Source organism: Dama dama, chromosome 12 (genome assembly GCF_033118175.1).
Source record: "Dama dama isolate Ldn47 chromosome 12, ASM3311817v1, whole genome shotgun sequence".
Classification (NCBI taxonomy): domain Eukaryota; kingdom Metazoa; phylum Chordata; class Mammalia; order Artiodactyla; family Cervidae; genus Dama; species Dama dama.
The window spans coordinates 4,817,850-4,845,311 of NC_083692.1; the positions used below are offsets into that span (position 1 = coordinate 4,817,850).

A 27,462-nucleotide genomic window follows, 5' to 3' on the forward strand; every position below is an offset into this window, starting at 1 on the left:
TTTTAAGCAAATGTTTCTAATAATCATGGTAACTCATTGCTGATTAAAAACTCTTGCCTGGGGAAAAAAAAGAAATTTTAATCTGATGGTTTGGACATGCAAGCAATGCAGAGAGATAGGAGGTGTATTTGTCTGCTCAGGCTGCCGTAACAAAATAGCACAAACTGGGAGGCTTCATGGTAGAACTTTGCTCATAGTTCTAGAGGCTGGAACCCAAGATCAGGGTGTCTACCATTTGATTTCTGGGAGGAACTCTTTTCCTGTCTTGCAGATAGCGGTCTTCTCACTGTATATCCTCACCTGGGGGGTGGGTGGTGGGGTAGAAGGAAGAGACAGGGTGGGCAGGAGACAGGAAGAGAGAGTGAGGGAGGAAGAAGACTGTCTCTTTTTATAAGGACCCTATTCTTACTCAATCAGGGTTCCACCCTTATGATCTCACTTTACCTTAATCATCCCCCTAGAGTTTCTATCTCCACATCCAGTCACCATGGAGGTTAAGGCTTCAACATATCAACTTTAGAGGGGATCAGCTCAGTCCATAGTATTAGGCAGGATTCAAGGTCTGAGATGGCCATGGGAAAGCATGTTCTTATCCAAGTATCTGCTGACATTGGAGAGATGGGCAGTGAGTAGGGGGAAAGAACCCAGAGAGCATTTCAGGCTTCCTTGGGGCCAGAATGCAGGAGGGGTAGATCTTTTATCCAAAACTGTCAGAGTTGAGATTAATTAAGGAAAGTGGGAAGCCAGGGCTGTTGAAGTAGCCTATGAATTGAGGCAGAGAGCCGGAAACAATACTGACGGTCAGATTATGGAGCCAGAAATCTGAAATCCAGGGAACAAGATCAGAGCAGTGGAGGCAAAGCAAATACTGACAGGTGACTCTTGCAGACACATCGTGGGGTTACATTTGCTCTGTGTGTGTGTGTGTGTGTGTGTGTGTGTGTATGTGTGCATGCACGCATGGGAGGACTGGCCACTGCCGTTTCTGTTTCTTCCCGTAGAACACTTCTGACATAACACGTACGGGGTTTCCTTTCTTTCAACAACGAATCCTCCAATACTCCACACACTAGCTAGATGTTCTTCAGCTTAGTAATTCTGACACTAATTACCTGGAATGTAGCAGCAGATTCCACAAGGAAAGAGTTCAGCTGTACTAGACGGATTCCACTTCAGATGCCAGTCACAAGACTTGGGTCTCCACTACTTTGGACCAACTGGCTGTAATTTGGGAGCTCTCTGACCCCTTCCTCAGGGTCAGTAATTTGCCAAAATAGCTCTTAGAATTCAGGAAGGAGTATTACTGACATGTACTAGCTTATTATAACTGAACCACTTGGAGAAGGAAATGGCAAATCACTCCAGTATTTTTGCCTGGGAAATCCCATGGATAGAGGATCCTGGAAGGATACAGTCCATGGGCTCACAAAAGAGTCAGGTGTGACTTAGTGACTAAACCACCACCACAACTTAACCACTGTTAGCTATTATTATGGGCTGAATTGTGTCTGCCTAAACTGTGTATACTGAAGCCCTAACCCCAGTACCCAGAATGTGACTGTATTTGGAGACAGGACCTTTATAGAGGCGATTAAGTAAAAATGAAACTCTTAACATGGGCCCCATCCAATCTGACTGGTGTCGTTATAAGAAGAAGAAATTTGGGCACACACAGAGACACCAGGGAAGCACATGCCCAGAGGAAAGGCCGTGTGAGGATGCAAAGCGATGGTGGCCACCTGCATGCCAAAGAGAGAGACCTCAGAAGAAACCGAGATTTCCTACACCTTGCTGTTGAACTTCAGAACTCTGAGAAAATAAGTTTCTATTGTTTAAACCACTGTTTTGCTGCATTTGTTATGGCAGCCCCAGCAAAGAGTTGGTACTGTTCAAATTCATTTTTAGCAGGCAGAGGTAGACGTTTTCTGGGTGTGTAGAGCTGGCATACCTTATATCTGCTCAGTCCAATATTGGGACCACTGATCATGTGTGGCTGTTGTGCATTTGAGATGGGGCTAATTTGAACTGAGACGCGCTATCTGTATAAAATGACTTGCCTGGTGGCTCAGTGGTAAAGAATCCACCTGCCAACGCAGGAGACACAGGAGATGTGGGTTCCATCCCTGGGTCAGGAAGATCCCCTGGAGAAGGAAATGGCAACCCACTCCAGTATTCTTGCCTGGAGAATCCCATGGACAGAAGGAGCCTGGCATGTTACAGTCCATGGGGTTGCAGAAGAGTCAGAAGTGACTGAACAACAACAATCTATAAATTACAAGTCTAGATTTTTGAGAACTTCATAAACCCCCCCCCCCAAAATGTTTTACTAATATATATTTATATTGACTACATTTTTATCAACAATACTTTGGATTTTTGTTTTTAGTTGCTGTCCAACTCTTTTGTGACCCCATGAATATTGAGCTAAATAAGACAAATCGTCAAAATTAATCTCATATGCTTTTTTGGGTCAACTTTAATGTGGCTACTAGAAAATTTCAAGTTATATACATGTTTGCCCTCTAATTATTGGAAAGAATTGTACTAGATGTTTAAAAAAAAATCTTCTGATCCATGGGTACTGTTATTTTTTTATGCCTAACACTTGAAATTAGGTGGATTCTAGAATTGTTACCCTGGCAGGAGTGCAGAATAAGGTACTGACAATCCAAAGATGAATAGATGTATCATGGGTGAAACAGAGGAGGACAGCAAAACTTCCTGGATTTCCTTAATTTGAACTAATCCTTGGAGAAGAAATGGCACCCCACTCCAGTACTCTTGCCTGGAAAATCTCATGGACGGAGGCGCCTGGTAGGCTGCAGTCCAAGGGGTCATGAAAAGTCAGACACGACTGAGCAACTTCACTTTCACTTTTCACTTTCATGCATTGGAGAGGGAAATGGCAACCCACTCCAGTGTTCTTGCCTGGAGAATCCCAGGGATGGGGGAACCTGGTGGGCTGCTGTCTATGGACACAACTGAAGTGACTTAGCAGCAGCAGCAGCATGCATTAATGGGGATTCCCAGGTGGCGCTATTGGTGAAGAACCTGCCTGCCAATGCAAGAGACATAAGAGACACAGGTTCGATCCCTGGCTCAGGAAGATCCTCTGGAGGAGAGCATGGCAACCCACTCCAGTATTCTTGCCTGGAGAATCCCATGGACAGAGGAGCCTAGTGGGCTATGGTCCATAGGGTCGTAAAGAGTCGGACATAACTCACGTGACTTAGCACACACACGTGCATTAACAATTACCAACAAAAGAACTACACGGGGTGAAGGCAGTGTTTAAAGTTGGTGGGGGGATGCAGATATAGAGGCTGAGAATTCTTTGCGGTTATCATTTCCAGTCTCATTATAACCTGGTGTATCAGTCAGAGTTCTTTGCTGTGGGCAACAGCACCATCTTTGGCTAACCCTGAGCAAAAAATGAAAGACTGAGAAATTGAGATAGGGCACAGAATTGCTGCTGAGGCTGCAGAATCAGCCTTGTGAAATGGGCTCCTGGCAAACGACCAGAAGGGCAGCTCACGTCATCCTGCCTGAGCCCTTAGGATGGCGCTCCTTCCCCTACTGCCCAGGGACTTCCGGTCCCTCTGGGGCACCTCTAGCACTGCCTCCTCTGGACTCTGCTCCTGGCTGATTTCTCAGCGGCCTGTACATTTAAGCACGCTTCCAAGAACAAAGTCCGAGGTTTGGGGAACTGACTGAGGGGTCCTGGTCACTGGGGCTCCAGAGCTCACGTGCTTTGGAGGGTGAGAAAAGGGACAGAGGGGCGCCTTAGCTCCTGAAGGAGGTGGGATCTCCCTCCCACAACTCCCAAGACTCACACAATGGGGGATCAGCCACACACAGGAAGGCACAGATTTGGATGACCGTAGACAACAAAATTCAAACCAGTACAAAGACAGGAAGAATCCTTTCCCTCAGGATTGTCTTGGTTCTGTGGAGAGCAGTAAACTCAAGCATTGTGTTCTAGTTAAATCTGTATTCCACTGATGTTACTGTTCAGATAATAAGCCCTTCAATAGCTTGTAGGATATGCTGATCATTCTTCTAAGTGTTATATAAATATTAATTCAGCTGAATATTAACAGTTCTACCATCATCTCTATTTATGGATGGTTAAACTGAAGCCTGAAGAAGTAAAGAAACCTGGCCGAAATCACACAGCTAGCAGGTGGAAGGAGAGATTTGAAGCTGTGCAGTCTGGCTCCAGTGCTGATCGTATAACTACTCTACCACATTGCTTCTTATTCTAGCAGTTTTTATCTGTAGTTATACTTAAGAAAATGTTTAGCAAACAATACATAATTTATTCCATTATGTGGATTCTGTCCATTGAACTATCTTTACTGTCTGCATAAAGCCCTGAGTTAACTGAGAGAAGTCATGGAACAGGGAGTGATGTAATTAACAACTGAAATCAAACAACTTTTGTAAAAGTTGTAAAGATCAGATAAATGGCAGATGTTATAGGATAATTCATAAAAAGAGAATACTTCACACTTTTGACCCTGGAGGACTCTTACTTTAAGAAATGCTTCCAATTTATCTGGATGTAATTTTTTTTCTTATCCCCTTATATGATTATTTAGTGACTTTCCTAAAAATCAAACTTTTATTTTGTTGTGTCAAGAAATTGAGTCTTATACAGACCCCAAGTTATACAGGAATTTATCCCTATTTTCTAATAGAACTTTTATGTTTCCATTTTTTTTAAAAACATTTAGAGCTTTGTCCATTTGGCAGTTATACTTAGATGTGGTATGAGGCATAGATCAAAAATTTGATCTTTTTCTCAATATCACGTTTTAAAAAGCCCATCTTTCCCAGTGATTGGAGGCACCATCACACCAGTGATTTCTGTTTAAGTTCAATTTAAGTTTAATTTCAACACATATACTGAGTACCCACCTTGGGTTGCACATTGCTGCACTTAAGTACAAAGAAGAAGAAGACTTGGCCTGTAGCCTTGAATTTCTGGCAGCCTAATTCAGACTCCTAAAAGTAAAACCATTTCTGAAAGTGAGATAGCAGACTTTATCAGCAACGTTTCATCTTTCAGACAAGATTGTGCTCACTTTCCTCAAAAGATCATCTGATTCTGATCACATGTTCACTTTAGAAAACTGAGAAATTTGCTGGGGCTGAAATGCAGTTTGACACTCAGAAACACTGTTTATTTAAGAGAAAAAACTCCTTATTTTTAAAACTCATCTGACTTTTGAGAACTGAGAGACCCCGTTTTCTTATTGTCTGGTATATTTCAGGGATCCTGATAAAACAGGAGCGAGGGAAGCCGAACACACCGTCACTTGTCTGGTAACTGCTGTTTCCCTCTATTTCACATCTTCAACAAGTAGCAGTGCTGTGCCCAGCAGTTCAAGTCTCTCTTTCTTAGCTTGCACTTACTGCTTTTTTATTAGAAACTTTCTTATCTAATGGTTTCCTGAGCATAAATGAGAAATTTGAAACATGAGATGTTTTCCCTGATAAGGAATTTCTTTGGTTATGAACTAATAGGAACTAGTTGTACACATTTTCTGTTAAACATTCTGTTTCCTCTTGCCCAGCTTTGCACACTGCACAAATATTTATAGGGTGCCCCCCAAATACAAGGTACACCGGTGCACTACAGGATGACATATGCTGGGTTCTGGTTTCCAAGTTCCCAATTTTGCTTGTGTTGTATTTTCCCTCTATTTCCACCTTGGTGCTTCCCTTCTGGTTTCATTATTGTGCATGTGTTTTAGGGCTTTCCCCATGGCTCGGCTGGCAAAGAACCTGCCTGCCAATGCTGGAGATGCATGTAGACTTGGGTTCAATCCCTGGAGAGGGGAATTGCAACCTGCTCCAGTATTCTTGCCTGGAAACTCCCATGGACAGAGCTACAGTCCATGGGGTCGCAGTGCATATCACAGATAAAAAATCTCAGGGTTGGTAGGAAGCTTAACATTTACTTATCAACCACGTCTGGCATCCACTGGTGCTCCAACCTATGTTTACAAGTTTATTAGAACAGATGGATCAGCGTTCTGGGAAAGGAAATCCATGGAACTTGAATAGCTACACACTTGAATACAGTATAATCACATGGAATGGTGATTATAAGGAAAGTAGGTCAGATAAGTGCTGTATGGAAAAAAGAACACATAAAAGAAAACAAATGACAATATACAGGGAACTATATAACTTATCCTTCAAGCCAGAACATTTTTGAGGGTGAAAGGGCCACTATTAATAATTGGGTTAGGACATTAGACACCAGCTGCGAGTGTTTGGTAATAGTAGATCGACAGTAACTTAGGGAAATGTTAAGAGTAAGCATACTGGCCACTACGAACCTACAGATATCCTTAAGGGCCTGATGAGTGTGTTTATGGTACTGCTCAGATAAACTTTTCTTCTTAATATAATTGTAGTCTTGACACTTAAATTTAGGTTTGCAGTAAAGGGGCAAACAATCAGATTCCACATAGAACCCTGTAGACAAAGGCTCCCTCGGCCTAAATAGCCTTTGGGCCGTCTCCCTGCTTTTTGCGGTATCCCAGATTTGTGCAGGCACTGATAACCAACTCCATGGCTTTGTCTAGAGAGATATTGGGCCCAGAGATACTTTCTCTGCAGTCTCTCAGTAGTCTCTCCAAATTGCTTCAATGCCAAGGAAATCAGAAACCTCAGCTTAGTGTCAGATGTGACAGGAATCCCAGCACAATTCACAACTTTCTTACCAATTTAGGGGTATCTGCTGGGAACCATTTCAACTGGCAACAGAAAGTACCCTACGCAGCTACACAGTAGGTATCAGGATGATTTACCAGTGAACACTTCCTAAGTGGGTGACACTCTCAGCTCAGATTTACTGCGTTGTCTGTTTCCTTGTTTGTATGCCATTTAATCAAATGTCCCCCCTGCAGCTGGTCTTCTTGTTTCCTCTTACATAATGGGGAAACTCAGGCTCAGGAAGCTAAGTGATCCACCGGAAGTGACAGCTGAATGGGGACTAAGACAGAGGCTGTGAGCCGGGTCCTCTTTCTAGTTCAGCCACCTACTCGCACATGATACAAGTTCCCGGAGACGCTTCAGTTCAGTTGCTCAGTTGTGGCCAACTCTTTGTGACCCCATGGACTGCAGCACACCAGGCCTCCCTGTCCATCACCAACTCCCGGAGTTTACCCAAACTCATGTCCATTACGTAAGTGATACCATCGAACCATCTCATCCTCTGTTGCCTGCTTCTCCTCCCGCCTTCAATCTTTCACAGCATCAGGGTCTTTTCCAATGAGTTTTTCGCATCATGTGATGCGATGAATATCGCATCCAATGAATATCCAATGAATATTCAGGACTGATTTCCTTTAAGATTTACTGGTTGGATCTCCTTGCAGTCCAAGGGACTCTCAAGAGTCTTCTCCAACACCACAGTTCAAAAGCATCAATTCTTCACGCTCAGCTTTCTTTACAGTCCAACTCTCACATCCATACATGACCACTGGAAAAAGCAGAGCCTTGACTAGACAGACCTTTGTTGACAAAGTAACGTCTCTGCTTTTCAATATGCTGTCTAGGTTGGTCATAATTTTCTTCCAAAGAGCAAATGTCTTTTAATTTCATGGCTGCAGTCACCATTTGCAGTGATTTTGGAGCCCCCCCCAAATAAAGTCTGTCACTGTTTCCCCATCTATTTGGCATGAAGTGATGTGACTGGATGTCACGATCTCAGTTTTCTGAATGTTGATGCTTGGGGAGGTCCACGGTAGGCCATTCACTGCACGGCTCCCTTGGCCTTGGATAGCCATCTTTTTCTTTGACAAAATGCTCAGTAGGTGATGCCAGAGGCGGGGCACCTAAGTGACAAACGCAGAAACCTGCAGTCAAGCCCTGACGTAGGGCCCGCTAGAAAAGGCTCGCTCCCCACCCCCCACAACACGAAGGCGGCGGCGTCAGCGACCTGCAGCCCACACTCAACATGGCGGCGGCGGCACCCGCAGCCTCCTGCCCTTCTCCATCAGGGCGGCGACCGGACCCGCCTCCCTGGGCGCCCGAGTCATATGACCTGTCACACAATGGCTGAGCGCCTAATTCAGGCCTCCCGGCAACGCCGGGCGAAAGCCATGATGGCCGCCGCGGGTTTGGCGGGCCAAGCCGCGGTGCCCCTGCTGCTGTGCGCGCTGCTGGCACCCAGCGGCGCGTACGTGCTCGACGACTCCGACGGGCTGGGCCGGGAGTTCGACGGCATCGGAGCGGTCAGCGGCGGCGGGGTGAGGAGCGGAGCGGGGCGGGGGGCGTCCGGTCCCGCCCCGTCCCACAAGCCCCCGCGGCGCGGCCCCAGCGTTTCGACGCGCGCGCGTCGCCGCCTGAGGCGGGCGCCGGTCCGTGGCTGTCTAGACGCCGCGGCCGCGCGACTGTACCCCGCGTTTGTTGGTTTAAGATGACCCCAATAGAGACAGTTAGGTTAACCAGATGAGGGTCCAGAGGTTCGCCGAGTTAGTGACAGGTCTAGATAGTGACAGGGCGGGGGGCTCAAACCCTCCCTCAACTTGAGCAGGGGGGCCTGAGGGGAAGGGTCTCTTCACCTTGAGAGGGCACTCCGGGAGGCTCGCTCCAGAGATGGCCAGGGGCCCGAAGAGCGTCCGTCTGCCGGAGAGGATACCCCGGAGGGATGTTTTGACTGCACCTGTTATTTTTGGGGGGCGGGGGGTTGGAGAGTCCCGGACCAGGACTGCAGCTTGCGGTTGGGCTCTTTCCAAGGGGGCAGGCGTCCGGTAGGTTTTTGTTTAAAGGGACGACAGGTGCCTCTGGTTCTCTTTAGGAAGGTGGGAAGCCAGAAACTGGGGCATTTAAAAGTCTTTTTTTCTAATGTCAGGCTGGTCACACCAGTATCAGCTGATAGTCTCGGATTGTTGAACTGTTGGATCACTGTTTTGCCCTCGGATGGCAAAGGCCTAAGGGGGTGAGTTGCCCGCTGGAAGAGGCCTCGTTGGTGGCTGTTTATGTGTACGAAGAGAGGGAAACGTTAAGGTACATAAGAAGTCACCTGGTCTTTTTGTTTAAACGCAGACTGGCCTCGCCAGCTCCCATTCGTTCTTTAAAGTTCTGGCGTGGCGCCTGAGAACCTGCATTTTAACAAATTTTTAACAAAGGCACCAATTGATTCTCGTTGTAGGTATTGAGAGAACTCTTTTATTGATTCAAGGATCTCTGGAGCAAGCCTGTTTTTTTTTTTTTTTTTTTTTTTTAACGAATTTTTAACTTTAGAAATAGTTTCAGATTTACAGAAAAATTGCCAAGACCATACAGAGTTGTCATATACCCTGTAACCAAGTTTTCTCCTATTATCAGCATCTCACGTTGGTATGGGACATTTGTCCCAACCAATGTTGATTGCGTTAATGAAAGTCCTTACTTCCTTTCACATTTCCTTAGTTACCCAATGCTCTTTTTCAGTTTCAAGATCCCACACACGATACTAATTACACTTGATTGGCCTGTCTCCTTAGTCTTTTCTAGACTGTGTCAGTTGGGGTAAGTTCCTCTTATCTAGGCATTCTAAAATACTTAAGGGAGACCTGAGGGCCATACCAGCTTAATGCAAAGTCTGCATGGACACAGCTGGTAATTTCCTTAGTTCCCTAGTTATGCTAACAGGTGGCTCCCAAGCCTGGGAGCTTGCTTCAGTGGCATGATTGTTCTTGGCTCCTAACAATTTGCTTAGTCCTGTCAGCTTGTTCTCTGTAACCGTTGTCTTGCCTTTGTTTTATCCCGTTGTGTTTATAGCCTTTGAGTTCATGGTGTTTGTGGTGGCAGGTCTTTGGATGAGAGGAATTTTCTTTTTTGTTCCCCAGGACAGAGGTAGAGCTGATTTAATTTGAAAATGGCAAGGCTGAACTCTTGAATGGGTTGTTTGTTGAATTGAGTCAGATGGCATATGTGTCCTTGGAAGCAATTCAGAGCTAGCTTGAACGCTTGCTTGCTGGGTGGCTGTTTTGGGCTGGTCTCATCCTGTTGATAACCAGTGTTGTTGTTGCACTGGCCCCTGTGGTTCTTATGATTGCAAGATACCCTTGGCGATAACCATCAGAAAACTTTGAACAAAAGAAGAAGTTTATTACTCATAGGTTCTGGAAAGCACATGGCATACCTGGGTCACACCTGGTGATTGTAGGTAGAGAGAGAGAGGGTGTGGGCCTGGGCTTCTGCTTTCATTAGGGTCAAGGGTGGAGGTCTTGGGCTTTGTGGCTTACTTTTCATTGGTGAACTGAAACCTTACGTGTGGGAACTTAAAGTTCAGGGAAAGAAAAAGTGGCCCTAATGATGGTCAGTTAAACTGACTGAGATCTGGCAAAGAAGTCCCCCCTCTCCCCAACGTCAGCTTGGCTCTGGGTTCTTTGGCTGCAGTGTGTTTATTTGAGACAGTCATCTCGGAAGTGGATACGTCTTTGAAGTGGATGCTTTGCAATCAAAGCTTGAGTCCTACACTTACATTACAAAAAAGGAAAATCCTGACCATTGGGGATTGCACTACAAGCCACCCTTAATGCCTAGGTATCAGAGTAAGTGGTGAGGACCTTAAACTGCCTGAATAGCTGATTTACTGAAAGTAAGGGATAGGGCCTGTTGTAATTTAGAAAGGATTATAGTAGCACTCCCGTAATTATACTACAGTCAATAGTTTGCAATCCAGTTGGTAGCCATTGTCCTAAGCTTAAAAGGTCACACCTTGAAACCAGGTGAGTGATCTTGGGGCCCGAGGAATCTGTTCAAAGATTAGGTAATACTGTGATTAACATTTTGGGTCATCTGATAGGAGTGGGTTTGAGTCTATCCTGGGTTGGTTGAATGCTCCATATCTCACCCAGCCACGGTCAGTTCCGTTAAAGGGTTGTGTCTCATTTCAGGAGACAGTGATGCAAGTGTGCTTACAAGGTTAGGTCTATATGGTGCAAATACTTGATTCAGTTTATGTAATATACATTTCTATGAAAACAAAAGAAAACAATGGCTAATGGAGCAGATTGTAAACCTGTTCTGAATCCTGAGGGCAGCCAGTTGTGATTTCTAGATGTAGAACATCTTCAGATGGAGTGGGGACAGATGGTGGCAATCATAGATCTTCCTGGATTGAGTTTGACTATCTCTGGGGATCTTTCTGAGTGGTCCACACAGCAACAGGCATGAAGGTTGTTCAGATATGAAGTGTTGTAATTTCTCTGGAGTTTGTATAAAGTTATAACACTTTAGGTTGCATAACTTCAGGAAAAGGGAAATTTTAGTTCTTAATAATTTAAAGTCAGAAAGGTGGGAGAAAGAAACATTAGTTTGGAATGCTGTATTCAGATATTGGAGGAAGTGAAAAGAATTCAGTATTCGGTCCAGTTTACAGGTAGAAAACAAACCTCAAAGACAATTAATAGGACTAGAATCTGATACTGGGCTTCCCTGGTGGCTCAGATGGTAAAGAGTCTGCCTGTAGTACAGGAGACCCCGGTTTGATCCCTGCGTCAGGAAGATCCCCTGGAGAAGGAAATGGTAATCCACTCCAGTATTCTTGCCTGGAAAATCCCATGGACGGAGGAGCCTGGAAGGCTACAGTATGATAATCTGCAGAGTGTACTCTAGCTCTTCACTGAAATATAATTTTCTCTCTATCATCACCCCTTACTTCCACCTTTTATTAGAGATAACCAAAATAAAGCTAATTTGCTTGCAAAATAAGTATAGTCTTATTAAACTTGCCCTGATTATATAAGTGCAGCCAAAATAATAATTTTAAGCGTGCTCTGTTGGACATTTGCACAAGGAATCACAGATTGGGCTATTATAAATCTCTCTCAAGGCTAGGAAGCCAAGCCGTGAACTTATCATCAGACTTTCTCTGCAATCCTGATAGATTTGGGTGAATTCCTTTCTTCTCGAGGTCCACCAACATTCTGAGATTCCTGCATCTGCCAAGAAGTGCCCTTTCTTACTTAGCTGGTCAGGCTCCTGGGAACCCTGTAAGCCAGTTACCAGGCTGATTTTCCAGGGAGCTCTATTGGCTCCATGTGCTGTGCTTAGTCTCTCAGTCATGTCCGAGTCTTTGTGACCCCGTGGACTGTGACCCACCCAGCTCCACTGTCCGTGGGGATTCTCCAGGTAGGAATGCTGGAGTGGACTGCCATGCCTGCAGCCCACTGCAGTGGGTTGCAGTGCACCCGCCTGCAATGTGGCAGACCTGGGTTTGATCCCTGGGTTGGGAAGATCACCTGGAGGAGGGAGCGGCTACCCACTCCAGTATTCTTGCCTGAAGACTGCAGCCAAAATGGTGGTACAGAGTTCACTGACATTGGCTCCATTAGTTCAGTTCAGTTACACAGTCGTGTCTGTCTGTGACCCCATGGACTGCAGCACATCAGGCTTCCCTGTGCATCACCAACTCCCGGAGCTTGCTCAAGCTCATGTCCATTGAGTCGGTGATGCCATGCAACCATCTCATCCTGTCATTCCCTTCTCCTGCCGTCAGTCTTTCCCAGCATCAGGGTCTTTTCCAGTGAGTCAGTTCTTCGAATCAGGTGGCCAAAGTATTGGAGTTTCAGCTTCAGCATCAGTCCTTCCAATGAATATTCAGGACTGATTCGCTTTAGGATGGACTGGTTGGATCTCCTTGCAGTCCAAGGGACTCTCAAGAGTCTTCTCCAACAGCATAGTTCAAAAGCATCAATTCTTCAGCGTTCAGCTTTCTTTATAGAAAGCTTTGGGCATGTTTCTTTATATGCTCAAAGAAGGGCAGTGCCAAAGAATGTTCAAACTATTGCACAATTGCACTCATCTCACACGCTAGCAGAGTAATGCTCAAAATTCTCTGCCAGGCTTCAACAGTATGTGAACTGTGAACTTCCATATGTTCAAGCTGGTTTTAAAAAAGGCAGAGGAACCAGAGATCAAATTGCTAGCATCCATCAGATCATCAAAAAAGCAAGAGAGTTCCAGAAAAAATGTCGTCTACTGCTTTATTGATTATGCCAAAGCCTTTGACTGTGTAGTTCACAACAAACTGTGGAAAATTCTTCAAGAGATGGGACTACCAGACCACCTTACCTGTCTCCTGAGACATCTGTATGCAGGTCAACAAGCAACAGAACTGGACGTGGAACAACAGACTGGTTCAAAATTGGGAAAGGAGTATGTCAAGGCTGTATATTGTCACCCTACTTATTTAACTTATATGCAGAGTACATCATGTGAAATGCCAGGCTAGATGAAGTGCAAGCTGGAATCAAGGTTGCTGGGAGAAATATCAATAACCTCAGATATGCAGATGATACCACCCTTATGGCAGAAAGGGAAGAGGAACTAAAGAGCCTCTTGATGAAAGGGAGAGAGGTGAGGGAAAAAGCTGGCTTAAAACTCAACATTCACAAAACTAAGATCATGGCATCTGGTCCTATCACTTCATGGCAAATAGATGGGGAAACTGACAGACTTTATTTTTGGGGGTTTCAAAATCACTGCAGATGGTTACTGCAGTCATGAAATTAAAAGACACTTGCTTTTTGGAAGAAAAACCATGATCAACCTAGACAGCATATTAAAAAGCAGAGACATTACTTTGCTGACAATGGTCTGTCTAGTCAAAGCTATGGTTTTTCCAGTAGTCATGTATAGATGTGAGAGCTGGACTATAAAGAAAGCTGAGCACTGAAGAATTGACTCCGTAGGTTAACCTAAATTTTTAAAATCTGGTCATATCTGAGTCTATGTAGGTCTCTCTCAAATATGACATGTTAGTTAAAACCTTGGTAATATAACCAGTGTTTCTAGTTGTTTCCTGTTAGGAGGAGGACAGATTCTTAGTAAACTTATGCAAATAATTATATTGCTATGAAAATAAGAATACTCACAAAGAGTTTTTGAATATTGGAGGGATCAGATAGGGAGAAATTTGTTTTATTTTTGTTTACAAGGATACACTTAGCAAATTGCTACAAGTCATAGACAAGTTAGGAAAAAGGTTTTCCACAAATCTGGAAGAAGTAAAACATTCAAGAAGCAACAATGTTTTGGATAAAAAGTCATAAAAATTATAATTATCCTCATCAGTTCATTCAGTTCCCTATAATTCTTATTGATCTTGATCTTTTGTTAGCAGTTTTATGATTCTTGTTTTACTTTAGAGTTCTGTAAATTCTTACCTAGTTCATCAATATGATCTGAAAGTTATCAGAATCCTGTAGTTTAAGCGAAGAGTTCTCTCCAAAAGTCTTGAAGATGAAGCACTTTTGGAAGAACATTTTTGCCAAAACATTAGTAAAGCAATAACTATCTGTAAATGACAAAAAGGCTTAAACACGGGCATATTAAAAATCTGATAAAGTTCATTGTAATTCAGTTGATAAGGAAATTTGGTTATTTCTGTAACCTATAGCATTTTAAGATAATAACTAGATTTGCAAGTGATAGCATTATACCAGGACATAGCAGATGTCTAGGAATTTCATGTAATTTCTGGAACATGTATGTTAATAACATGTATCAATACAAATGTCGACTAAAGAAAGTTTAGCATTACATCTTACTTGACAATGCTTGCTATGCAGTTTAACATGGCAAATAAGCCTAATTAGTTTCATGTCTTTTTATAAGGAGAAAGAACACATCTTTGAGATGTCCAGGGCCCATCTGGAGAAATCTCAAGAAATTAATATGAGGTCAAAAAGACTTCATTTAGAATTTATTTGGGGAAGTTTGTCAAAAATAAAAAGATGTTAAAACACTTGATTAAATAGGGTCATTGGTCACTGTGAAACAATACTTAATTATCCATTTAACCAAAATGACAAGAACTTCACAGGCAAATATATAAAGTTACATAGTTTAAACCCAGTTTAACCATCCCCACCCACAACCTTAGCTCTTCTAATAGAGAAGACTCAGGGTTTCTTTTTTTTTAAGTAAAGATTTGATAAAGATAATGTGAAGCATAGAATATTATTTTGATAATATCTGAATCTTCATTTCCTACGTAGGTTCCTTAGAAGGTAAAGAATCTTTCCCAAGCTTATCAAGAACAGACCAATAATCTAATAAAAATTTGTCTTTTTAGAAGATTAAGAATAATTTTTAGTTTTTCATAAGTATGCTATTTATTAAAGAAATCCTTATAATTTCATTTTTAGCCAGCTTGACTACACAAGGTAATATTCCCTCTCCCAGCTTCTATATCCATTCATTTTGTCTACTCTAGGACAAAATTACTTTCATTTCCCTTAACAGAAATATATCTCCCTACCTCATACCTTTTCTTAGCCAAAATACATCCTATTTTTCTTGAATTGTTTCTCATATTATTTCTAGTATTTTTAATTACATATATTAATTAGAGTACTTAACTCTTACAAACCTTAATTTCTAGTGACAGGATGTGTCTACTGATAGATCTAAATATCTTTTGTTTCTTTGTAATAAGAAACCAAAAGTAGATAAACCTGTGTTCAGTAATTAATGTTGCAGCATTTTATATTATTTGGAAATTATGTGTGTGATGAATTTCCATCATTTAACTTAGCAAAACTCTAAGGTTTCAAGTTACCAATGAGATTTGGATGACTAGTTTTAAGTAGACATACCATAAAACATAATTATTTTTGAAAAGTGGATTCCTGGGCAATCAGAACTTCAGTTAGGCCCTTGCACTCCAGAAAGAAAAAGACAGTGGATGACTAAATCTTTAGTCTGATCACAGATCTGACCTTCTGCTCTGGGCAAAAAATCTTTTCCCTAAGCCAGCTGATTTTTACACTTTTATTTCCAAGTGTTGCAGCTTTACTCATAGGTGTTGGTACATAGTTCAAGATAAACAGTAGACTAATGTGCTAATGTATTTATCCTTTACTACTATTGTTCTCTTTTTTATTTTGGTGGTTTAAACCTAGAATAGCCAGTATTTCATAAAATGAGGATTCATCATGTCCTAACACCTTTACTTTGATGTTAAATCCATTGTTCAACTTGCTCAAAGTGGAAATCTTTTGTTATTTTATGTTTATTAACTCTGTTTAAAATGAGGTTTGTTTCATAACTCAGAACAGGAAACTCTTTTCTGATAGTGTCCCTGTGTGTAGTGTATTACTCATCTCAGAAGTTCAGTAAATACTGATTGAATGAAAATGATTGCAATACTACATTTGCACGTCACTCCTTTCTGGAGTTCCAGGATGTAGCACAGTTTGTGGCAGTAAGTGTTTGGAATATTCTCATTTAATCTGCGTATTTGGTAGGGAAAGCAGTGTGGTGCACCTGGACTTAAGACCAGATTGCCAGGGATCTGTTCTGGGCCTCCTTGTCACTCACTGTACAGCCTTGGGCAGGTTATTTAAACTCTCTGTAGCTCAGATTTTTTTCTGGGCACACAGTGATACCTCCCTGGTTGGAACATTGTGAGGATAGGTGTCAAAGATCAAAAGATGGCATCTATAACATGACTAATTTTGGTTAATATCGTTCTGTTTCATACATTAGGGGGAAGGAAGTTATCCAAGGATTTTAAGTGAAAAATACATTCAGTGCCTGCTATTTATTGAGAACATAACTGTTTTCCAATTTTTGTGCTAAGGCTTCATCCTAGGTTATAAACAACTCCAGGCCTTATTTAGGGAGCATGATTAGTAGCAATAATTTGGTGATTTGTTATTGCTTCATGGTACATTTCAATACTTGGCTATACTGCTAACTATTGCCATTGATAAAACTAATGCTTTTGCACTGGGTGTGACTATCAGCTGGCAATATCCTAATGACGTGGTATGATTGCTCAAAGTTGGCCCCTTATTTGTTAAGGATGGAAGAGCATAGAGAGCAAAACAAGCTCCAGACAGCAAAACACACTGTTCTAGCAGCAGTATATGTTGTTGGCATGATGCAGAGCAGGCAGCATTGTTTCCCTGGGGTCAAGACTAGGTTAGCGTGCATATGCAGCACTCATTCGCTTTAATGTTTGAGCCTCTACCAGTCTGTAAGCTCTTTGAGGAAGTGACTGTATTTTTAAAAGCAATTTGTGTATACAATGCCTGTCATCTCTAGAGAGCTTACTATGTGCCTGCTACTGTGCTAAGTCCTTGCCTATATCTGAATTTAGTCTTGGGACAGCTGAATGAGTAAGACGACCCTTGGCAAATGATAATTTGCCCTTGGTCACACTGCTTGTAAATGACGTAATCAGGATTCCAGCTCCATGGACTCAAAGACTATATTATGTTGCCTGTCCTGGTGAAGCAAATGATAACAAAAGAGATATTAAATAAATGCTTATTGAATAAGAGAATAAATGGGGATATGAACTTGAATGAGGCCCAGTCATTGTCCCCAAGGATCTTAGAGGTGAAGCAGTGATGATGGTGCGGGGATAGAGGGATTAATGGTAGCACCATGGACCTGTTGCTGAGGGAGGCCACAGTCCACAGGAGAGGCACCTATGTCACAACGCTGAGGAAGAGCAGAGGGGATTCTTCGTTGAAGAGGTGGAGTTTGACCGGAAAACTTGAACTGGATTTGGTCAGATGAGGGTGTAGAGTACATTTGATAGATGAATGGATAAAGAGGCTGTGGTACCATAAATATAATGGAACATTACCCAGCCATAAAAAGGAACACATTTGAGTCAGTTCTAATGAGGTGGATGAACCTAGAGCCTATTACACAGAGTGGAGTAAGTCCAAAAGAGACAAATATTGTATATTAATATATATTTATGGACTCTAGAAAGATGGTCTGATGAACCTATTTGCAAGGCAGTAATGGAGACAGAAGAAAGATATATTAGTCTGTTATACCTACATAGATGATGTGAGAATCCAAATAATTAAGGAATTTGGGTATAAAACTGAACAATCTGAACTTTATTCTGAAAGCTCTTGGGGGGGAGGGAAATTCTTTTATCTCTATTCTTCCACCTTTCTTTATCCATGCATTTTGATGCCAGTCTTTTAAAATTTTTATTTATTTTTAATTGGAGGATAATTGCTTTACAGTGTTGTGTTGGTTTCTGCCATACGACATGAATCAGCCACAGGTATACATGTGTCCCCTCCCTTTTGAACCTCCCTCTCACTTCCCACCCGTCCCCCGCTCTCGGTTGTCACAGAGCACTGGTTTGCACTCTGAGTCCCAGCAGATTCCCACTGGCTGTTTCACGTGTGGCAATGTATGCATTTCCATGCTGTCGTCTCAGTCTGTCCCACCCTCTCCTTCCTTCAGTGTGTCCACGAGTCTTCTCTGTGTCTGCATCTCCATCGCTGCCCTGCAGATAGGCTCACCAGTACCATCTTTCTAGATTCCATATATGTGCGTTAATATATGATACTTGTTTTTCTCTTTCTGACTACTTCACTCTGTATAATATGCTCTAGGTTCATCTATCACATTAGAACTGACTCAAATGCATTCCTTTTTATGACTGAGTAATATTCCGCTGTGTATATGTACCATAGCTTCTTTATCCATTCGTCTGTTGATGGGCATCTAGGTTGCCTCCGTGTCCTAGCTATTGTAAATAGTGCTTATGCCAGTCTTGTGTGAGGTTTCCTATACAGCCTGGCCTGGGGACCATTGTGTCATCATTCTTAACAGCAAGAGATGGCACCTATAAATCTCTAATAAGACTGAGGAGAGTAGAGGTTCCTTAGAATTGCTGCTTCTAATATTTTCCTACAAGATATTGAGGGAAAAATTGCCTGAGATTCATCTTTCCCATTCTTGGCCCCCAGATATTGTAGGTGACAAACAGTCTTGAGGTAGAGAAACTGTTTTATTTCTTCTAATAACCACTCTCTTAGTCTAGGTCCTCAAGATAAATCTATAATAATGAGATTCATCAATAGACTTAGCAACCTTAACCTCCCAGCCAACCGTCACCAACCCTCATCTCAGTAGAAGAGAAATGTGGTTGTTGCTGGGAACTTGTGTTTTAGCTGTTGGACAGACATCAGCCCTATTTACCCAGCGATGAGCAAGACAAAGGTAGGCGAACAAAGAACCTGGGAAACGACTTCCCACAGCTCGGTGCTGCCCAAGAGCTGGCTAACTGTGGACGTGCTAGATGGCATGGCATGCATAAACATCGTGAATAAGTGCTTATGATTATATTTGTTTTATTTATGCTTTTGAAAACTCTTCTTTTTTTCTTTTTTAGGCAACCTCCCGACTTCTAGTAAATTACCCAGAGCCCTACCGTTCTGAAATACTGGATTATCTCTTTAAGGTAGTGAACAAATAATGATTTAATGGTATCTGTGATATTTTAGAAACTGTTGTGAGTTTCAGCAATAGTCTTTAGCATCTTCACAATTCTAGTTTTTAAAAATCTGGTAGATTACTTTTGGAATAAGTTGCTATCTATTTGAAGTTTTGCTTTGGTTTTCTTATCTGTAAAATCAAAGGCAGTGATTAGTAATTGTCTTGAAATGTTTTATCCTTCATATAATGAACCACACTGTAAATATTGTTACTTCTTTCCCCAGCCAAACTTCGGTGCCTCCTTGCATATTCTAAAAGTTGAAATAGGTGGTGATGGGCAGACAACAGGTAGGAGGATTTGGGGACTGGGATATTTGCCTCCAATATTTGAACCTCTACCTAAACTCATAGACTGTGGTTTCAGAATATAAATAATGCCAACATTTCTGATTTTGACTACTGTTTAGATTGTTCTTTATTGTTCCTTTTTCATTATAGTTATTTTAAAAATATTAAATCAACACATGTATTTTTTCATACAAAGCAGCTTGTGGACTTTAGATTTCTTATTTAGTTGAAGAATCAGTAGTAAAAAAATCCACAGTTTTTTATAAACTAATAGTCACTAGAAAGAGAATAGGGAGAGAGTGAAATTTTACTGAGAAGTTTTAAGGAAGTAAGTTTAACGTATTAAACATGTAAAAAAAAGGTGTTATTAGCTTTAAATAAAATATGTGGCAAAATATAATTGGTATTTCAGAGATACAGCATTTTTGTCCTTTAAAAATAAAATAATTTTAACCAGTAAATTTGCAGTCTTTATTGTCATCATTTTGATTGGCTTTGTGTAAAACATGCAGTCAATTAAAAATTTTTTAGGTCTCTGGTTTTTGGGAAGAAGAAAATTCTCTCAATGATTATATATAGCTTATTTTTTTATAGATTAGACTCCATTGTAGTAAACCTTAGAGAATTGTCTATATGCCCATGTTTCTGTTAGTGACTTGTAAGTAATTTTTGTTAAATAGATATATCTGTGTGGTGGTATTGGTATTTAATTTATGCTGAAGGAAAAAATGCAAATTAAAAACAAAAGAAAACCCCATAACAAAACCATCCCCTAGCTGTTATAGGAAGACATGCATTTTATCAGGAAACCCTTTTTTGCAGAGTAGATAATGGCTGGCCATCTTCATTTGCTTAAGCTAGGTTAGAGATAGAGATACAGAAGCAGGTAGTTCTTGTGAATTCTGATTTTTATGTTTAAGAAGAAAAGGGCTAGGGCGCCTCTCCCAGGCCAGATGTTTGTGAAACATAACATGTGAGGATTGATGTTATTTACCTACCTAGACACCCTATAGAGATTACTATAGAATTTTCTTACAATGGGAAAGTGTGCTCATTCCTATTTTCTCAGTATTCTGTTGTCTTGATTTATGGAGGCATGTTATAGGCCCAAGGCACAGGGTTTGGAAATTGGAGCTTAGCAGCTCAGGATTCACGTCTGGGATTGAGATGCTAGAAGTTGAGGTGGGCTGAACTTAGAGCTGGGCGTGGGGATTTGAAAGCCTGAGAGACCAACTCCCAGCAGGATATTAGTCCTAGAAATTTTCAACTATATAAGCTGATAACACTCACAGCTTATGATAGAAAGTTGTGGTTTATTATTTAAGACTTTTGTGATGCTCAGGGTAATGGAAAAGTGCAGTAATACGCTTTGATCATCTACCTTTAAGTTTTATAAGATGATTCTTAGGTGCCCCAGGTCAGGATTGGAACTGAAACCTACTTCTCTGCAATATGTTTGTGTGTGTAGAGTGTGGCCTATGAAGCACCATTCATAGTTTCCTTCTGCTTTGCTCTCTTCCCTTCAGATGGCACAGAGCCCTCCCACATGCACTACGCATTAGATGAGAATTATTTCCGAGGATATGAATGGTGGTTAATGAAGGAAGCTAAGAAGCGAAACCCTAATATTACACTCATAGGTAAGAAGTGAAGTTTGCCATACTTTTGTAGCCTGCTTCCTTTTAATTTTAAAGTTCTGAATTGTGTGTGGAGTACCTGTTACTGCTGAAGAGCTAATCTTGTGGTTAACATTGCCAGTAGGCTACCAGCAGCCAAGCCATGTGCCGGGCATGCGTCTTCCTTTGCTCATGTATAGTGTCCGATGCTTATCCTGCCGATGCTTATCCTGCCTCTGGAGGGAGGCATTGTCTTCTCATTTTACAGAAGCAGTGGAGGCTTAGAGAGTTACACCACTGACTTAAGGTTGGAACATTAGTAACCGTCGAAGTCATATTTAGAACCTAAGTCTATTCTGTGTTTTTCTTTTTTTTGTGGTATTATACTAATTTCCTCAACAGAATGTCTCATTAAAATTTGTAAAAGGACAGTGTTTATAAGATTGTATATTGTATATGCAACGGTGTCAACTTAAAGAAATGTACCATGTGAGAGTTACGAGTTAAGTTTTCTTTGGGGCAAAATGAGGATTGCAGCACGGGAGACAGCACTTGAGAAGGAGGAAAGAGCGCCCCCAGAGAGGTGGGGGGGGGTCGGTGTGTATGTGGTTTTGGTGAGGGGAGCACATGCAATCAGGTCCACACTTTCGTGGAAGGTTTCTGCTGGTCACAAGGAGCAGGCATCCCCATGAAGGAGTTCAGCGCTTTTCTGGAGACGAGGAGATACAAGAACTGGGCTCATAAGGTGGGCTCCTGAGAGTATGTATCCCAGAGTGCCTCATTTCTGCTCTCCACCCTGACTCCTTGCAGTGGGTGTTGAAAATCAGCAGTACAGCACACACGATTCATCCTTGTAAGGCAGGTGGAGGTGCCAGTTTCTAGTCGATAGCAGTATATCTCAACTCACTTGCAAAATGGGGTGTTACATACAGTAGTGGATCCCATTTCTAGAAGAGGTGCATACAAAAGTGATTTTTGTTGTTGTTTGTTTTGAACCTCAAGGATGTGGTGGTCACTTTTCTTGTGGAGCGTAAATTCCAGTGGCAGGATAATTTCTCACATGGGACTATATTCCTTGTGCTGTTCTCCTATAGCAGTGTACAGATCTATAAAAGATTTCAAACACACACAGTTGAAGCATACTTTAATCATTTGAAATGACCTCGGTTATTTCAAATAGGCTTACACATTCAGGCTAAATTATGTGATTTATTGAGATCCATTTTTAGGGCTTCAGTTCAGTTCAGTCGCTCAGTCATGTCTGACTCTTTGTGATCCCATGGACTGCAGCACGCCAGGCCTCCCTGTCCGTCACCAACTCCTGGAGCTTGCTCAGACTCATGTCCATCCAACCATCTCATCCTCTGTCGTGCCCTTCTGCTACTGCCCTCAATCTTTCCCGTGGTCTTTTTCCAGTGAGTCAGTTCTTCGCATCAGGGGGCCAAAGTTTTCAAGCTTCAGCTTCAGTATCAGTCCTTCCAATGAATATTCAGGACTGATTTCCTTTAGGATTGATTGGTTTGATCTCCTTGCAGTCCAAGGGACTCGGAAGAGTCTTCTCCAACACCACAGTTCAAAAGCATCAATTCTTCGGCGCTTAGCTTTCTTTATAGCCCAACTTTCACATCCGTACATGACTACTGGAAAAACCATAGGTTTGACTAGACAGACCTTTGTTGGCAAAGTAATGTCTCTGCTTTTTAATATGCTGTATAGGTTGGTCATAGCTTTTCTTTCAAGGAGGAAGCGTCTTTTAATTTCATGACTGCAGTCACCATCTGCAATGATTTTGGAGTCCCAAAAAATAAAGTTTGTCACTGTTTCCATTATTTCCCCATCTATTTGCCATGAAGTGATGGGACCACATGCCATGACTTAGTTTTGTGAATGTTGAACTTCAAGTCAGCTTTTTCACTTTCCTGTTTCACTTTGATCAAGAGGCTCTGTAGTTCCTCTTCCCTTTCTGCCATAAGGGTGGTATCATCTGCATATCTGAGGTTATTGATATTTCTCCCAGCAATCTTGATTTCAGCTTGCACTTTATCCAGTGCAGCATTTCGCATGATGTACTCTGCATGTAAGTTAAATAAGCAGGTTGACAGTATACAGCCTTGACATACTCCTTCTCCAATTTGGAACCAGTCTGTTATTCCATGTCCGGTTCTTACTGTTGCTTCTTGACCTGCATACAGATTTTTTAGGAGGCAGGTCAGGTGGTCTGGTATTCCTATCTTTTGAAGTATTTTCCACAGTTTGTTGTGATCCACACAGTCAAAGGCTTTGGCATAGTCAATAAAGCAGAAGTAGATGCTTCTATGGAACTCTCTTGCTTTTTTGATGCTCCAATGGATGTTGGCATTTTGATCTCTGGTTCCTCTGCCTCTTCTAAATCCAGCTTGAACATCTGGAAGGTCACGGTTTACGTGCTGGTGAAGCCTGGCTTAGAGAATTTTGAGCATTAGTTTGCTAGCATGTGAGATGAGTGCAATTGTGCGGTAGTTTGAGCATTCTTTGGCATTGTCTTTCTTTGGGACTGGAATGAAAACTAACCTTTTCCAGTCCTGTGGCCACTGCTGAGTTTTCCAAATTTGCTGGCATATTGAGCGCAGCACTTTCACACCATCATCTTTCAGGATTTGAAGTAGCTCAACTGGAATTCCATAACTTCCACTAGCTTTGTTCATAGAATGCTTCCTAAAGCCCACTTGACTTCACATTCCAGGATGTCTGGCTCTAGGTGGGTTATCACACCATCATGATTATCTGGGTCGTGAAGATCTTTTTTATACAGTTCTGTGTATTCTTGCCACCTCTTCTTAATATCTTCTGCTTCTGTTAGGTCCATACCATTTCTGTCCTTTACTGTACCCATCTTTGCATGAAAAGTTCCCTTGGTATCTCTAATTTTCTTGAAGAGATCTCTAGTCTTTCCTGTCCTGTTGTTTTCCTCTATTTCTTTGCACTGATCACTGAGGAAGGCTTTCTTTTCTCTCCTTGCTGTTCTTTGGAACTCTGCATTCAAATGGGTATATCTTTCCTTTTCTCTTTTGCCTTTAGCTTCTCTTCTTTTCTCAGCTATTTGTAAGGCCTCCTCAGACAACCATTTTGCCTTTTTGCATTTCTTTTTCTTGCTGATGGTCCTAACTTATAGGGGTTAACTTCACATTATTTTAAAAATCATTTTCAACCATCAAAGGACAAGTGTAAGTTTTTCTAAGTTAAAAAAATGAGGAGTCAGTGTGTTCTTTCTAAATAGACTTTTGTAAGAGTTTTCAGAAATTGAGCAGTAAAAAGCATCATTGACTTAAGCACATACTTGACCCCTGGGCTGCTTTCAAGGTCAGTTCTCATTTAAATGCAGAAAATCTGGCAGGCTGAACCCTCTCCTAACAAAGACTTACTCATGGTGGGCCTTTAGAATGTATTTGGGATTTCACTGTTTTAAAACATTCCATTATTTTAATGTCACATTTCTTGTGTAGGTACAACTTAGGCATTCTTCTAGAGTTTAGAAAAATAAGCATTTTGTCATTTTGATTTTAATTTTTTTCAGTGGTAAACTAGATTGGTAACATATTAACAGTTAAGGAACTTAATGTTGACCTTATTTTAATATATTAGTAAGAGAATTAGGATTTAGAATCATAATTAGTGCTGCTTTTCTCTCTCTTTTTTTTTAAAAAACTTAATAATAACTGGGGTATTAGAAGAATGTGGATTATTTGTTCAATAACATACAACAACAGCATATTTCCCTATTGAGTCACTGGCACTTATATTGCCATAAAGAAAAACTAGTTTTGCAAAATCTGATTACCTTACTCCTTAGTATTTAATAGCTTCCAGTCGTAAGAAGATGTGGTAGTGAGTGAGGAGTTTGTGTTGTACTTGCCTCACAGAAGTCATTAAGCATAGTGTTAGTTGCTCAGTCATGCCCACCTCTCCGTGACCCCATGGACTGTAGCCTGCCAGGCTCCTCTGTCCGTAGAACTCTCCAGGCAAGGATACTGGAGTGGACAGGCATTTTCTCCAGGGGATCTTTCTGACCCAGGGATCACCCCGGGGTCTCCTGCCTTGCAGGCGGGTTCTTTACTGTCTGAGTCACCACCAGGTTAAGCATAAACCTTTCAAAACTCTTTGATTTGCATTCAGAGAACAAAAATTGTACATTGAATATCTTTTTAGCAGGGGTGGGGATATTAAATTATATGTTACATTTGTTTCTGTTGGTAAATATCATTGAGAAAAGGGTTTTTGTTTTTTTTTTTTTATTTCTTTTTATTGGAAGAGCACTTAGAATCATGGAACCTGACTCTCAGGATCAGTAAGGAAATATTATGTTCATAAGCTGGAAGGGATTTTGAGAGTTTGTGCCTGGTATGCCATCTTTCCTTTGGTCAGACCGTCATTGGCTGTGTGCTTAGCCCGTGTCGGTTCCTTTCTGTTTGTTTTGCTCTGGTTTTCGTGGTGCTGCACTGCTGTACCTGCTCCAACTCTGCCTGTTCGTCTCCACAGGGCTGCCGTGGTCGTTCCCCGGATGGCTGGGGAAGGGCTTCAACTGGCCTTACGTCAATCTTCAGCTGACCGCCTACTACATCGTGACCTGGATTGTGGGGTCCAAGCATTATCACGATCTGGACATTGATTATATCGGAGTCAGTAATATATTTTTCAGAACATGATTAAGCTTTGGACATTTATTTATAATTTTTAAAAGTAATTTCTGGCACTTTGTTGACATTTTTGTGTCCTGAGACTAATTTGTTCTGTTGATGTCTGTTGACAAGTTATCTCTATGTCACCATTGATCCTTCCTCTCTGTCCATCCAAATCTTCCCACTTTTGAAACCTGTATGTAGTTTATGCCTCCCTGCACTGTTTTTGTTTTGGTTTTGTTTTTGGTACCACCCCAGCTCAAATTCTTCTTCTAAACTTTCCCTAGTTTTTCTGTTAATAATTCTTAAAACAATAATGTGTTTACTTTTATAGTTTAGTGATTAATCTCATTTTGCTCCCTCAATCTTCCGTGGTCCTAAAGTAGAGGGTAGCAGACTTCTAAAAGTGCTAGAGAGTAGATATTTTAAGTTTTGTGGATCATAAGGCAATATTAAGGATATTATGTAGGTAGTTATATAACCATTTAAAATGTAACCACTTAAAACTGTAAAATCCATTTTTAGCTTTCAGGCTGTAAAAAATATGAATAGTGGGTCTGATTAGGCAGGCTGTTAGAAATATGCCTACCCTTGTCCTGAGTTGTTACTTAATAGTTTTTAATGGTTTAAAAATGCGAGACATAGCATCTTGTGTTTCTAGCTGGTCTGTTGGCTGGCTGGAGGCGTGCCTCACCCTGCACTGTGCCCCTCCGGAGCCTCATACACACACATAGTGGGTCTCTATACACTTTGGGTAGTAAATATGCTGTCAAAACTGGTTTTAAAAGCTTTCATGGAGTTAGCCAGCAGTGACAGGGCCGCTGCTGTGTTGCAGGCATTGTGACTGACGTGTCTGGGGACAGCACGGTTAATAAGCCCTCGAGGAGTTGGGTGAGAGGGCTGGATGCTGCCGCAGGCTCACTGCAGATCCTAGACGCGGTGTGGGGCCTGAGGGCAGACTGGGGCTGCAGGAAGCCGGAAGCAGGGACACACTGTTTTTGTTATGCTTCTCTAGACTATAACTGAAAATTAGTCTGTTGTGTTTGAGAACACAAATATTTTTAACCCATAGTGAAACTAAATGTAGGCGTGAGTCCTGCAACATTCTATTATGGTAAAGTCACAGAAAATGTTTCTGTTAGAAAATGGGTTATTCACATCTCTTTTAGACTCTTCATAACCACGTGCCATGGTAAGGAAGTTTCTTTGATCAGATCACTTTTCAGTTGGTAAAGAATCTGCCTGCAGTGCAGGAGACCTGGGTCAGGAAGATCCCCTGGAGAAGGGCATGGCAACCCACTCCAGTCTTCTTGCCTGGAGAATCCCATGGACAGAGGAGCATGGTGGGCTCCTGTCCATGGGGCTGCAAGAGTCGGACACAACTTAGCAACTGAACCACCACCACCAGAATCACTGGAGTGAAAAGAGTATTTGGAACCTAGGCCCATCTCTCAGGTGCAAAATGAAAGTCTTAGCGAAGTTCTGTTTCAACACTGAAACCTCATGCTATGTGATTCTAAGCCTAAGAGATTTGTGCATGTTCCTTTTATCTGTCTTCACTAAGAGTTTGCTTTCGTGATGTAGCACATAATTGTGATTCTCTGTGTGTGCTAAAAACATGAGTCCTG

At 41.8% G+C, this 27,462-nt stretch overlaps 1 protein-coding gene across 2 annotated transcripts in view; it reads left to right on the forward strand.

The window, feature by feature from the left end:
• The first annotated feature begins 7,950 nt into the window (after positions 1 to 7,950).
• The window catches only part of GALC (galactosylceramidase), a 51,324-nt gene continuing 31,812 nt past the window's right edge, over positions 7,951 to 27,462 (forward strand). The window contains exons 1-5 of one of the 2 annotated variants that reach the window (XM_061156492.1): positions 7,951 to 8,267; positions 19,172 to 19,240; positions 19,500 to 19,563; positions 21,090 to 21,203; positions 25,695 to 25,834. In XM_061156492.1, coding sequence (XP_061012475.1) covers positions 8,058 to 8,267; positions 19,172 to 19,240; positions 19,500 to 19,563; positions 21,090 to 21,203; positions 25,695 to 25,834 — 597 coding nt within the window. In that variant the 5' untranslated portion in view covers positions 7,951 to 8,057. Of the gene's footprint in view, positions 8,268 to 18,855; positions 19,000 to 19,171; positions 19,241 to 19,499; positions 19,564 to 21,089; positions 21,204 to 25,694; positions 25,835 to 27,462 lie in introns of those variants that run through there. The other variant, XM_061156493.1, reaches the window with a different exon arrangement.